Raw genomic sequence first — 14,027 nt, forward strand, 5'->3', positions numbered from 1 at the left:
ATACATACATACATACACGTAGAGAGAGAGAGAGAGAGAGAAAATGACTCTTTCTATTTATAGAAAGAAATAGACGGGGGATATGAGAAACAGATGCACAATCCTGTAAGAGACATACAAGGGTGAATTGCACTCGCCATTGGGCTTTTACCCCCAATAGGTGGCCTATCGGTGACTCTACCAAGTCATTCCATCTTTGTTTGGTGATTTAATTTCTTGACATTCTATTCTTTTTTTTCTTTTCTTGGAGTTCTATTTCCTGTTGCGAGTGCATCCGTTAGAATAAAAGCGAAAATACTCCAAAAGTTGAAACATGGGTGAATAAGAGAGAGAGAAAATAAATGAAAAACAAAACAAAGTGGATATATAAAAAAAAGAACACATGGAAAAAATATATATTAAAGGGGGATAATAACATTCCATATTAACACCCCATTAAAAAAAAAAACATCTCACATAGCACATCCAATGGCAAACATTGTTCTTTTTTTTTATTCTCTTTTTGTTTTGTTCTTTCACTCCACAAACACCGCAATCATAAACAAATTCCCCATTCATTCGACCATCTCCACTCCATCTACACAATAATGATAATAATAGCAACAGCAATAATAATAATAATAATAATAATAATAATAATAATAATAATAATAATAATAATTCTAGCAATAGCATTTTATTCTCATCATCACCACAATAATAATAATAATCCACACTAAACAGGGAATTATCAATGTGCCGGGGCCCCACTAATGATATTATATGGCACTCCACTTCGTGTGGGTGATGTACGGCGTTTTGCAGCACAACTGGCCGCACAAATCTCTGAGGAAGACACCGGCTTTGCAGGCGACATCCCTCGTGTTTCTGTTTGATGCTGTTTGGCCCGATATGCCTGTTCCCGCACGTATGCCTCATATTGCAATTCATAGGCCGTTTTATTTCTTCTCTGTTGTTGCTGTTGTAATTGCGATTGCAATTGTGATTGTTCTCTCTGTTCTTTTAATAATAATAATTGTTGTTGTTGTTGCTGTTGTCGTACAGAAGTTGTTGTTGCCCCTGGGTTTAATGATTCTAAACTCCTGTGCTGTCTTCCCTGTGGTTGCCAGCGATCAAAGTATCTGTGAAACACCACAAAGTTATTCGACTGCGGTGTATACTCCACCAATCCATAGTACTTGCGTAAAAAGGAAAGAAACTTCACACTTGGCCGGTCAATCGCCACCTCCTCTGGTCTAAGCCCCTCATGTGTTAACATAAAGTCAAATAACATCTTTCCAAATCCCTGTCGTTGACAGGACGTCTCCACAAAAAAGTCCAATACACATAATGGATCAATCTCCACCAGTGCATGATGTGAGGGGTGTGTTATAAATAACTTCTTCACACCCACTTTCAGAATTCCAACACCGCGGCCATCATGACAGGCCAAATAAAGTCGCGATTGCCTATTCTCACGTAGTCGCGCCACAGAAGTAAGAACGGTGTTAAGTGATTGGGCCTCTTTACTACGTACACCGAGAATGTTGATGGTTTGCATTAGACGATCGGCGTGTCCATCGGTGTTGTGTAATCGACGTTCATCTTCCAATCTATCGCCGTCCCACGCCGTTACACCGTTGGGAAGATTCAATAATGGCAATAGTGATGGCGATGTGGTGCTGTCCAACACGGCAGATGTGGTTGATGTAGTGTGGGGCATTATGGGGGGGAAATAACTTGATAGCACTATAGTGTATATATACACTATAGATAGAAATAGAGAAAGAAAGAAAGACTAGTTGATGGATGGATTGACGGAAAGAGAGAGAGAGGGAGGTGAGTGTGTTTCTTTTTTTTGTTTCTTCCTTCTCTTTACTCCTACCTTGTATATTATTATTATTATTATTATTATTATTATTATTATTATTATTATTATTATTATTATTATTATATAATAATAATAATAATAATAATAATAATAATAATAATAATAATATAACAATATAATATATATACTTTTGTGCTTTTTTCTTTGGTGATGTATAAATATGCCTGATGAAAGAATCGTACGTTAATAGATAGGTAGATAGAGCGAGAGAGAAAATATAAAAGAATAAATCACGCATCATAAAAAGAAAAGAAACGTAGACATTATAGCACTACAGGTATGAATGATCATACAACAATTTCATTGTATACAGTGTTATAAAGAGAGAAAAGAAAAGAATAGAAAAAATGAAAAAAGAAACAGATAGTATGAGTTTAGAACAGAATAACACAAACAGAAGAAAAAAATGAAAAAAGGGGGCGGATATACTTAACGGACACAAATAAACACTCGTTCGCATATATATATAAAGAAAAGGAAATAATCTTAATATTCGTCCTCCTTTTCTTCTTCTTCTTAATAGTTCAATCCTGCAAATAATAATTAATAAGAGACCTTTACATTCCCTCACCTCCTCTTTTTTTTTCTTCTTCTCCTTGTCTACTATTCTTCGCATGTATTATTCTTGTTAAGAGTCAATTCGCATCTTTGTTGGATCTTTACGCCGTCTATGCACAGGACATAGAATGACCCACACAATTGATATGAGAGATATACCAAGAAGACAGAACTGCGCCCACCAGATAACATCTCCAAAGAACTTTAGACGCAAAACGTACACATTCATTAAGGCGTTAATAGTTGTACGTGGATTGTACTCACGAAATGAACGAGAGGCAAATTCCACAACGGCGAAACTTGTGAGAAGTGAAATAGAAACATTAAATAAAAGTGAATTCATGGTTGTATCATGTGGTTTTAGTGGGTGAATCTGAAAGAATACGAGTCTCATTCCAAGACGTACTTGTCCTTCAAATGTAATCCACATAAGGTAGAAGGTCAATACAGCATATGCAATAATACCAAATAAAGCAAATGCACTATCTAATTTAATAAGTATAGTATTTAAAAATGGATTTTGATCAAACTGATTATAGATGAATATATGTAATATCCATGCCACACTAAAACCAATAGATATAATACCAAGAACAAGTCTACCATATACAATAAAAGGAGATCCACCGGCTTGTGTGTATGCCCATATCAATTGTTCCTGTTGGGCTTCTAATATATACGTTTCATTACGTAAAATGTTTATTTTACTCCGCATAGATCGTGATATAGTCCTACGAGATGCTTTTTTCATTTCTAACGCCATATCCAATAGGGCATCTCCCTTCGCCGCAATAACGGCCATTTCTTGTGCAAAGCGAGAACCAGAAATTGCCCGTGGACGTTTAAGAAAACCAAGAATGAGATCAATTGGAAAAGAAACGAGTCCAACACCGCCGTAGAAGAGAAAGGCAATCCAACCAAAAAAACATAATATACCTATACAATAAGTAAAGAAACTTACCCCAACCTCGGCACGAGAGGAAATACTACTGCCATTATACAACACAGAGTCTATATTTACATTTAGTTGTGGATAGGCCTCATAGGTTTCAATAGGCACTTTCGCAACTCCAATAGTGGCATAACAGACTCCACACACAATAGCAAAAATACCAAACACACCGATAGTGTATAGTACACCTTGTATTATTTGTCTAACTGGGCTATTCTTATCTGGATCATATGCCTCATAGAAGAATAATACAAATGGCACCACAACAACAGCCATTACAGCCGTTATCCATAACACAATTTGCCACATTAAAAAGGTGTTTAATGTATTATGATATTTATTTGGAACCGTAGGATCTGTCGCATTCGCGGCGTCCAGAGGTAATAATAATATTACAGCCACAGACATTACCATTCCGATAACAACAACGACCTTCTCCATGTATGCCGTTCCATCATCTTCTTCAGATTTAAAGTAAAAGAGGATATAAATACCAAGAGCCACACAAATCAGCAATCCAATGACCAATATCAGAATAAGCCACCAATTGAGCATTTTCGCTTTTTTTCTTTCCTTCACCTGACTCCTAATAGTATTACGTATCACTATTACTATCAGCCGTATCAATACTACTACTACTACTACTACTTCTACTACTCAAGAAGTTATTTCAATAGAGTCCAAACCCCCGTATTGAGAATATCGGTGTGAACCAATCTACCTTGCTTGATGCAACTTCTCCCTTCAACACAAAGTAAATAATAAAAAACAACAAGAAAAGAAAAGAAACAAAAGGTATATTTACACCACCTTTAGAAACCACAATGAAAGAGTGTAATTTTAATGATTCACCAATAAAAAAGAAAACAAGTAAGGAGACACACACACGCGCGCACATACACAATCACACGTACACGGAGAGACACAGAGAGAAAGAAAGAAAAAAAAAGAGAACAGATATCTCTCAAAACAAAAAAAAAATATCACGACTTCATATGGACATTTTTTTCTTTTCTCTTCTCATTATCATTTCCTCTTCTCCTGCTTTCCCTCCAGATTCCCTCATTAATTTTTCTTTTATTTCTTTTCTTCCCACTGACGTTATATATTCTCCTGCCTGCCACACCACAGATGGATACGGAGACATATGCAGTCTTCTTCATCCATGTCCTCTCTCAATCCTTTTTTTCCTTCTCTGTGACCGCCTCACTAAAGAATAAAAGAAAAAAAGAGATACACAAACACAAAGAGATCAATTGCCTAACGTAAAAATAAGAAAAGAAAAATATAAACGAAGGATCTCCTATGAAACAGTTGTTGCTACACGTCCCTACCTAATATATTCGAGATGCCTACAAACAGCCTCATCTACTCACACATATAGTCACGGAGAGAGAGAGAGAAAAAAGTAAAAAAAAAGATAGAGTGGAAAAAGTGGATAAAAAAACTACTTCATATGTTTCTTTTAATTATTTTATTCTTTTTTTCCCTCAATTCTTCTTCACCTTTCCAATATTTGCGCATATATATATATATATATATATATATATATATATATATATATTTCTCCTTGTACTTTGTGGTGCAGCTCCTTCTCGCCTACACCCACTTTCAATCATCTTTTTCCCTTGCCTACTATACCTTCTTCTTCATCTTCAGTAGAGGACATCAAGGTTCATATTTCTTTTTTCCTCCCTCTTTTCCCCTTCTTCATTGTTACTAAACTCATAATTTTTTTTGTACTCCTTTAACATTCATTTCTTTCTCTCTTTTTTTCATTTCTCATTTTTTTTTAGTTCATTGTCTTTTCGTTTTCCTTCATTTTCCTTCCGTTTCCTCTCCTTTTTTTTTCCCTCTTCTTCTTCCCTCTTCATTGTTACCATTTTCTTCTTCTTTCTGTTTGACCACTCACTCCCTCACTCACAAACAGACTCTTTACTGGCTTGCCTGTGCGGCGCGGGCCCGGCGTTGTTTCTCGAGCTCCGCGGCCTCCTCTGCCATCTTCTTAGCCTTTTCGAGCACAGACGTGATGCCGCCAACCATGTAGAATGCCATTTCCGGCACCTGATCGTAATTGCCCATCAGCAGACCAGAGAAGGACTCAATGGTGTCCTCCAGTTGCACGTAGTGGCCCGTCATGCCAGTGAAGACCTCCGCGACTTGGAAGGGCTGGGAGAGGAACTTGGTCACCTTGCGGGCACGATCGACGATGAGTTTGTCCTCCTCGCTGAGCTCGTCAATACCGAGCACGGCAATAATGTCCTGCAGCTCTTTATACTTAGTGAGCATCTGCACCACGTCCTGTGCCACATTGTAGTGATCCACACTGATGACATCGGGATCCATAATACGCGAGGCACACTCCAGCGGGTTCACGGCTGGGTAAATACCAGACTCAGCCACGGCACGATCCAAGACAGTTGTGGCATCCAAGTGGGAGAAGGTAGTGGCTGGCGCGGGATCCGTAATGTCATCAGCCGGCACATACACCGCCTGCACAGATGTAATGGAACCCTTCGTCGTGGATGTAATACGTTCCTGCAGTTGACCAAGATCTTCAGCGAGTGTGGGTTGGTAACCGACGGCGGCAGGAATACGACCAAGCAAGGCGGACACTTCTGAGTTGGCTTGTGTGAAACGGAAGATGTTATCGATAAAGAGCAGCACATCTTGTCCCTCCACATCACGGAAGTACTCTGCCATTGTTAGGGCAGACTGGGCCACACGGGCACGAGCACCTGGGGGCTCATTCATCTGACCATACACCAACACACACTTGGAATCACCCTGGAGATCAATAACCTTTGACTGCATCATTTCCAGGTACAAGTCTGTTCCCTCACGAGTACGCTCGCCAACACCTGCGAAGACAGAGAAACCACCATGACCCTTGGCAACGTTGTTAATCAGTTCCATAATAATAACGGTCTTACCCACACCAGCACCACCAAAGAGACCAATCTTTCCTCCCTTACAGTAAGGCAGAATAAGATCAATAACCTTAATACCGGTAGTAAGAATAGCATCTTCAGCAGCCTGATCGGCGAGCTTAGGTGCCACGGCGTGAATAGGCATGCGGTGCTTCTCACCAACGGGACCACGTTGGTCAATAGCATCACCAAGAACGTTAAAGATACGGCCAAGTGTTTCGCGTCCTACGGGCACAGAAATATTACCGCCTGTTGACACTACCTTTGTCTTGAGCTTAAGCAGATCTGTTGTTTGCATCGCAATGCAGCGGCCGGTGTGTGCGTCAAGATGCTGCACAATCTCAAGTGTGAGGGGCTCATCACGTCCAAGGCTGTCCACCACATCAAGTGCCGTCAACACCGGTGGAACTCCCTCTGCGAAGTGCACATCGACGACGGCACCAATGACTTGGGAAACATAACCCACACGGCCCTTGTGCTCCGCAACGGCGGCGCCAGGAGCAGCGGCACCAGCAGAAGCAGCAGCACGTGTACCCATAGGGCAACGCAGAACAGCACTTCGAAGACGAGTCAACATCACTTTTCTTTTATATATATGTATATATATAAGTAAATAGATATGTTGTTATTGTTTTTTTTTTTTCAGAAATTCCTTTTCGGTTTTAGAAAAATGTATTCAGAATCACGGAGACTCTTTATATTTTTTTCCCTCCCCTTACTCTCTACGACTAATAGTTTAAACCTTTTTTTATTATATGGAGACATAGGAAGTGGGTGAAAGAAAAAAAAACAATATAGAGAACAGAATATAGATGATTTTTGTTTAAAGAATTCAAGAATACAGAGAACTGTATTAGAGAATAAGAGTGAGGAATTTCACTTTCCTCACACCACATTTTCTGCTACACGCAGAAAAAAAGAAAAAAATGAACAAAAGGATTTAAGAAGAAAAGAACAAAACAAATAATAAAGTCCTCCTTTTTTTTTTCTTTCGCACCATTGGCCTCCCGCACGAAGACAGAGAAAACTTGAAATAAAAAGACAAAGAGTGAGTGTACAAGTGAAGTTTAAGACCTCTTTTATCCCAATTTGGAGTGGCAAGAAAAGAGAAAAAAGAAAAAACGAGAAAAATAAAAACAACCATCTGACACTTCAAGAAGAAATAAGGAAAGAAAACACTCACACATAATGTGTAAAACCCCTCCTTTTTTTTTTCTTTTCTTCCTTTGGTGAAAGGGTGGTCTTAATGCTTTTAATTTCTCAATTTTCATTCTTTACTTCCTCCAAGCACTCCAATCTCCACTCCCTCTAATCTCCTTCGCTATTTCGTTACTCTTTACTTATGCACGGGTGTACACACGCATCTTGCTGCTGCACGACACGAGCACGATCTTCTTCTCCCTGCAGAGATGCTGAAGTCCCTTCGCGGCGAGGGCAACTGAGATCTTCAGGCGGTCGCTAATGATCGACGGCGTGATGACTTTGTACTTTGGCACTTCCGTCATCAACTTGTCCATCGTGTCCTTATCGAACATAACGGCGTTCTGGAGTGCCTCGCGGGTGCGGCCCTTTGACCACTTCTTTGCGGCCTTCTTGGCGCCCTTATTGAGATTCTCCATCTTGCCCTTCTTGGGCGCCGGCTTTGAGTCCTTTCCTCCCTTCTTTGGTGGCATCTTTACTGGCTGGTAGTGGGGTTGGTGTGTGGGAAAGAGAGAGAAAACTCGCTACGAGGATTGGAGAAAAAAAGTACTCCGGACTAATGGTAATAGTACAGTAAAGAGAAGAAAAGAAAATAGAATAGGAAAGAAAGAAAATAATAATAATAATAATAATAATAATAATAATAATAATAATAATAATAATAATAATAATAATAAACGAAAGTGTAGATTATATTACATAGAATGATGTAATATGCTGTTCTCTTTTTGTTTGCTTCTTGTTAGTGTAGATCAGCGCCAGCAGCTGCTCTCAAACATAACCGCTTGTGCGTATATAAATGTCTATTTACGTGTTCCTTATATATATTACTCGTTATTTATTTCTACTTCGTTTGTAGACAAACAGACGAAATAGAAATCCATAATAGAAACATATTCAGAAATATATATATATATATATATATATATATATATATATATATTATACGTACTGACAGTTATATACACAGCAGAAGAGATGCTGTTGTAAAAAAATTTAAACGACTCACTATCCTTTCATTTCTTTTCTTTATTTCATTTTTTGTTTTTTTTTTTTGCTTTTTTGTTTTGTTTATCGCTCTCTGACTACCGCGTTGATACTTTTAAACAAATGCACATACATGCAAACACAGACACAGAAAAACAATATACGTATAACCACAACTATAGTTATATATAGACTCCCCGTATTCTGTGGAATTTAAATACACCTGTAAAAAACAAGATGACTCCGTGTTGGGATTTTCTTTTTTTTCTTTTCTTTTTCCTTCATCTCATTTTCCATATTAGTTACCAAAGCGTCGTACCTTCCAACACATTGGGAGTGCCTCCAGTGTTCCCTCAATATTGCGTAATAGCAATAACACACGATCATCACCCCGCAGTACAAAGGCGGCCTCAATAGTGCAGCGCTGCACCATTTGCCAAGCATTCTCTGTTACGTACAGTAATCCACGTGAGAAGAGGGCGAGAAAACGAAATTGATCGTGTTTTTTTGTTACTGCAGTCTCATCATCGCAGAGTGGTGGAAGACGGGCAATGAATTGAACATCATGTGGAAGTGTACGTGGAAGTAGACATGTATTGGATTTTCCAAGCCCAGCCACAAATCGCTCATTGCCCGTAAGCGCTACAATAGTATGTTCTTCCTTCTCTTGTTGATTATCAATATCATTATTATCTTCTTTACTGTTATTATTAATACCATTATTATTATCCGTATCCTTACGACGCATAAGCATTGGTACAGATGCTGCCATTCTCGTGGGTTCCCGCACCAGTGCAAAACTATTAGGATCTATTGTACCATCAGGCGCTATATCACATGTTAATCGCCCCTGCAGACCACAAACGGTGATCGTATTATTTCTTTCATCCACCAATAGTCGAGTTGGACGAATATGACTTGCTATTTCCCCACCATCTCTTAACTGCATAGTGGTAAACACAACAGGATATCCCGTAGCGAGTGTGATGTGAACAATGGTGTCATCTAATAGTAGATAACAACTCTCCAGTGGAGCAGCAGCTTTCTCTTCATTATCGGTTGTCTTCTTTGAATCCTTCTTTGTTTTTTTTTTATTATCATGATTACTCTTCTTCTTATGGCTGTTGTCGTTATTATTATTATTATTATTATTATTATTATTATTATTATTATTATTATTATTATTATTATTATTATTATTATTATTATTATTATTATTATTATTATTATTATTATTATTATTATTATTAGTAGTAGTAGTAGTAGTAGTAGTAGTAGTAGTAGTAGTAGTAGTAGTAGTAGTAGTAGCAGTATTATTGTGTACAATGAAACAGCAGTCCAGTACACCGTAGCCAATGTTTATTCCTCCAAGGACTTCTTCAATGCGATGAAGCGCCAAGGCATCTTCAGCCCCATCCCTCCAGCACACACGCAGTAGTGTTGCACGAGCATCTGTGGCAAATAACACATAGTGTAGTTTGGAATCACACCACATTCCTTGTAAATGAAATTTACCGTGAATTTTGTGGGCAAAGAGTGGAGTCCAATGACGTAATGCAGCATCTGTACGAAATGCCTCAATTCGTCCACGACGGGTTTGCAAAAGAACATTCTTTGATTTCGCAAAAGCAAACTGCTGTGTGGTAACAGGAACATACATGGCAGGAGATTTAAACACAGATGCCAGTGGGGCGTACATTATAGTACCATCCCGTGAAGCTGATAGAATTAATTGATGTTGTTTTAATACCACTAATTCACTTGCTTCATGATAGTGTGTACGCCTTTTCACTTCTGCCGGGTACCATTCACCATCCGCATTGCAGCGGTACGAACGCAGAGATTCATGCCAACCGGAAGCAAATAACACATCCCCTTCCATCCCACTCTTCTTCATATTATCATGATTACTGCTACTTACGAGTGTGCTGATGGGTCCTTTATGGTGTGTGAATGTATGTAGTAGGTGTCCATGTTGGGCATCAAAGAACACCACATCTCCCATTGATGTGCCTACAGCAACCACCGGACCTCTCTTATTACCACTGTTGCTAATAGCACAACACAACGCCATACCTTTTGGTAAACGACTTGTCCATAGTGTTTCATGATCACTGAGACCCATGGGTCGTCCATCCACGCCACTATCATTATTCTCTTCCATTAATGTATCTCGCGGTAAACGCCATGCCATAACATTTCCCGCATCATCTGTACCCGCTGCTATACCGTACTGCAGTGCACAACAGACACTTAACGCACGATCAGCACCGGAGACTTTTGGAATAATACGACGCAACACCAATGTAGGACGTTGATTACCAGTAGCACTGTTCTCCACCTGCAGTTGCTGCCATGATCCATCACTCATCGCGGTATACAATAAAGAGCCGACAATGCAGAAATCCCACACTGCACCACCACTGCGTTGATGTACATACAATGGGGCGAGTGTCGTACCACAGTAGACAACAAGTTGACCAGAGAGATATGCGGCAACAAGGAGCGGACGGGTACTTTGTAAATACCGTAGTCGTGTAACAGTGCGATTGGCATGTCCGCCAGTGTGTCGAATTTGTGTGAAGTGTGGTACATTCTGAAAAGTATCAATGGTGTATAATACCATAGAACCATTCTCGCGAACTATCACCATCTCTCTTTCATTCGGGTGCACCGCGACACAGCGAATACCAACCACATCCGGTGCAATCACGGAAGAACGTAGAACAACACCTTCTAAATCAGAAGGGAGTTTTTGTCGCTGCTCAGGTTTCTCATCCGTACCTGATGCCACTAATACTACTGAGTTTGGTGTCGCTTTCGTTTTTCTTGTTGATTCGGTTGCTAGTGGTACTTTTTGATCAATGCGAGTACTGCAGAACGTAGTGGCGTGTAATTCCTCCAAATCCTGTGAAACTTCATCCTTCCTTGGGCTGCTTCTAGAACGCTTCTTTGCCGGCATATCTGTGTGTGTGTGTTTTCTCAGCTTTGCCCTTGTAATGCTATACAGAGTAGAAGAAACAAGAAGTAAAATAAATAAATAAGAGAGGATTAACACATCAAGAAAAGAAAGAAGAAATTAAAAAAAAAACACAAGAGGATTAAAGAAAAAGAAAAAATAAAATAAAATAACCTCATCTTTTTTTCTTGTCTTTCCACAGTTCTCTCACGTTGTCTCCTTCTTTCATACTTAACTGTCACCGCGCTATCGCCGCTATTCATTTCCGTCTCGCCTTAGTCGTTCCATCAACTCACGAGGAAAAAGAGGAATATATGGATGTTTCTTTGTGTTCCACAGTACTTCTTTTCTAACCCTATCATCATTATCATCACCTTTCACATCTGGTCGTGTACCGTATATCGCCGTAAACTCCTCCAGTGCACTTTGAAATGGCCTCAGTGAAAGCACCACAGAGCGCATGGTACCAACATCCGCAGCACTAGTTTCTCCACTTACTGTGGTTGTAGATACCGGACCATTATTATTATTATTATTATTATTATTATTATTATTATTATTATTATTATTATTATTATTATCCATTACTAAAGAATCTGGAAGTACAACAGCAAGTTGTATACACCATGCCGCAGTTGAAGGAAGTTTTTCACGTATGCATTGTTGTCGTACTTGTCGCCGGAGTGCTTCCACCCCACGCTTCACAACGGCCCCCACACGACGTAATTCCATCTCTAGAGCATCCTCCGCTTCAGGATCTTCATTATTGCCGATAACAGCGTATCGTGTAAAGTCTAATTGATGATGCTGCAAAAAGGTGGCAGATGTCATGAGACGCAATGCAGCATGACGTTGGGCTACACCTCGTACATACTCACCGCCATTCTCTATTAGAACAATCGCCTCCATACCGGCAGTGGGTAAAAATAACCACGGACGTACACACAACTCTATCGTTATAGAGGTATCAGAAGAGTCTTCGGTATTATTATTATTATTATTATTATTATTATTATTATTATTATTATTATTATTATTATTATTATTATTATTATTATTATTATTATTATTATTATTATTATTGTCCTTCTTTTCGCTTTCATCCTGTAAATATTGATGTAATGCTTCACAGACTCGTGGGCTTGTCTCAAAAGCACGAAGGGCAGCGTCAATTGTGGTAAACCGATTCATTTGATTTACATGATAGAGCAATTTTTGACAAAATAAATCCCGCTCAAGAGGTGTTGGGGCCCCATTCTCAGGAAATGGGACTCGTTGCCGCAACTGCGGGAGACCCTCACTCTCATCATGCAGACTCCAATCCCATGGAGCTCCACCGGGAAATGCAAATTTTACAAAATATGGCCCTTTCTGTATTAAACAGGATTCCTCAACTCTTCGCACTATATTAGCTCGAACAGCAGTAGCAGTAGTGGCAATGGTATCACTAGAAGCTGTCGATCCTGTGTGACCCACCAGAGATAGTGCCTCCTCACGTGTGATGGATATATAGACAGAGAAGTCTAGCCGCATCTCAGGTGGAACTAGAAGTTCTTCTGTTAAACGTGTACTGCGTGTCACACTACGAACCAATTCTATTTCTTCTCTTGTCATTTGTGCTTCTATTGATCCTGTTGCTGCGGTGGTTGCTGCCGTTGTTCCTCCCGTTCCCACAACCGCATCCAACCGCGGTCGCTTACGCACGGTATGCTGATATGCCTTTAGATGTAGTCGATGACAGGAAGTACCAAATGGACAGTCCTCGTGTGCTTGTGTGTGTGGACACCAACGCGGTACGGCCCGTCCACGGTACACCAACTCCAATCCGCGTGTGGGAACGAGATCTGACTTTTGTACCGTACTGCCCTCCACTGTAAGTGTTGGTGTATACACCGCCTCACACGGTGCTGGTCGTTCCCGTCGAAGAATACGCAATTGCAGTGGTGGGTACTGTTGTTGTGGTGGTGGTTGTGATTGTGATTGTAGTGTTGATTGTCTTCCATTCTGTGGAATGATGGTGGTTTTGCAGGCGGCGAGGGCCTCCTGTTCGGATGCATACAACACCAGTGCATAACCGCGGGTCTCAAGATGCATTACAATCATCACTCCAGAAGTATTCGCTGCTAATAAAGCCCGCAGACGTTCATAGCGGGGATCCCGATTGGCACGTGCACGGCTGCTAATATGACTGCTCACTTCAAGTGGCTCCAGCAAGAAATCAGGGATATTGGTCACAAAAACAAATGTACGTGTTTGTGACATCCTTTGTGTAGCTTTACTGTAATATAATAAGGCTTTCTTCAAGGTTTGTCTTTGTGTGGGTGTTTTCTTTCTTGTTGTTGTTGTTGTTGTTGTTGTTGTTTTGTACTGTTCTTTCGATTCTCTTCGTTTATTGTATCCCTCTTAATGTTAGCAACAGCTACGGCACCCCTTCTTTTTGTTCCCCCTCCAATGTCTGACACAGAGTGGAAAACGATAGAAACCCATAAAATAATATAATAATAAAATAATTTAAAAAAAAAGGAAAATAAAAACATTAAAAGAGCATAGTAATAGTAACAGAAGTATTAG

At 39.8% G+C, this 14,027-nt stretch overlaps 6 protein-coding genes across 6 annotated transcripts; all 6 read right to left on the reverse strand.

Moving 5' to 3' along the window:
• Positions 1-730: 730 nt before the first annotated feature.
• On the reverse strand, positions 731-1,702 carry LSM04_002608 (Gcn5-related N-acetyltransferase (GNAT) domain; the record flags this gene model as incomplete). The annotated part of the gene is made up of 1 exon (XM_067331513.1): positions 731-1,702. One exon carries the CDS (start codon positions 1,700-1,702, stop codon positions 731-733), a length of 972 nt encoding a protein of 323 aa, XP_067193043.1.
• Positions 1,703-2,498: 796 nt separating this feature from the next.
• LSM04_006104 (LMBR1-like membrane protein) lies at positions 2,499-3,935 on the reverse strand (the record flags this gene model as incomplete). Its single annotated transcript, XM_067331514.1, has 1 exon — positions 2,499-3,935. One exon carries the CDS (start codon positions 3,933-3,935, stop codon positions 2,499-2,501), a length of 1,437 nt encoding a protein of 478 aa, XP_067193137.1.
• Positions 3,936-5,315: 1,380 nt separating this feature from the next.
• LSM04_008910 (ATPase) lies at positions 5,316-6,887 on the reverse strand (the record flags this gene model as incomplete). The annotated part of the gene is made up of 1 exon (XM_067331515.1): positions 5,316-6,887. One exon carries the CDS (start codon positions 6,885-6,887, stop codon positions 5,316-5,318), a length of 1,572 nt encoding a protein of 523 aa, XP_067193203.1.
• Positions 6,888-7,650: 763 nt separating this feature from the next.
• On the reverse strand, positions 7,651-7,983 carry LSM04_000145 (Ribosomal protein S25; the record flags this gene model as incomplete). Its single annotated transcript, XM_067331516.1, has 1 exon — positions 7,651-7,983. One exon carries the CDS (start codon positions 7,981-7,983, stop codon positions 7,651-7,653), a length of 333 nt encoding a protein of 110 aa, XP_067192995.1.
• An 812-nt stretch (positions 7,984-8,795) lies between these two features.
• Positions 8,796-11,459, reverse strand: LSM04_008331 (uncharacterized protein; the record flags this gene model as incomplete). Its single annotated transcript, XM_067331517.1, has 1 exon — positions 8,796-11,459. The coding sequence occupies one exon, from the start codon at positions 11,457-11,459 to the stop codon at positions 8,796-8,798; it is 2,664 nt and encodes an 887-aa protein (XP_067193182.1).
• Positions 11,460-11,711: 252 nt separating this feature from the next.
• On the reverse strand, positions 11,712-13,718 carry LSM04_003719 (uncharacterized protein; the record flags this gene model as incomplete). Its single annotated transcript, XM_067331518.1, has 1 exon — positions 11,712-13,718. The coding sequence occupies one exon, from the start codon at positions 13,716-13,718 to the stop codon at positions 11,712-11,714; it is 2,007 nt and encodes a 668-aa protein (XP_067193067.1).
• Positions 13,719-14,027: the final 309 nt, after the last annotated feature.

Source organism: Trypanosoma melophagium (assembly GCF_022059095.1).
Source record: "Trypanosoma melophagium isolate St. Kilda chromosome Unknown ctg18segment0, whole genome shotgun sequence".
In the NCBI taxonomy this organism is placed as follows: Eukaryota; Euglenozoa; class Kinetoplastea; order Trypanosomatida; family Trypanosomatidae; genus Trypanosoma; species Trypanosoma melophagium.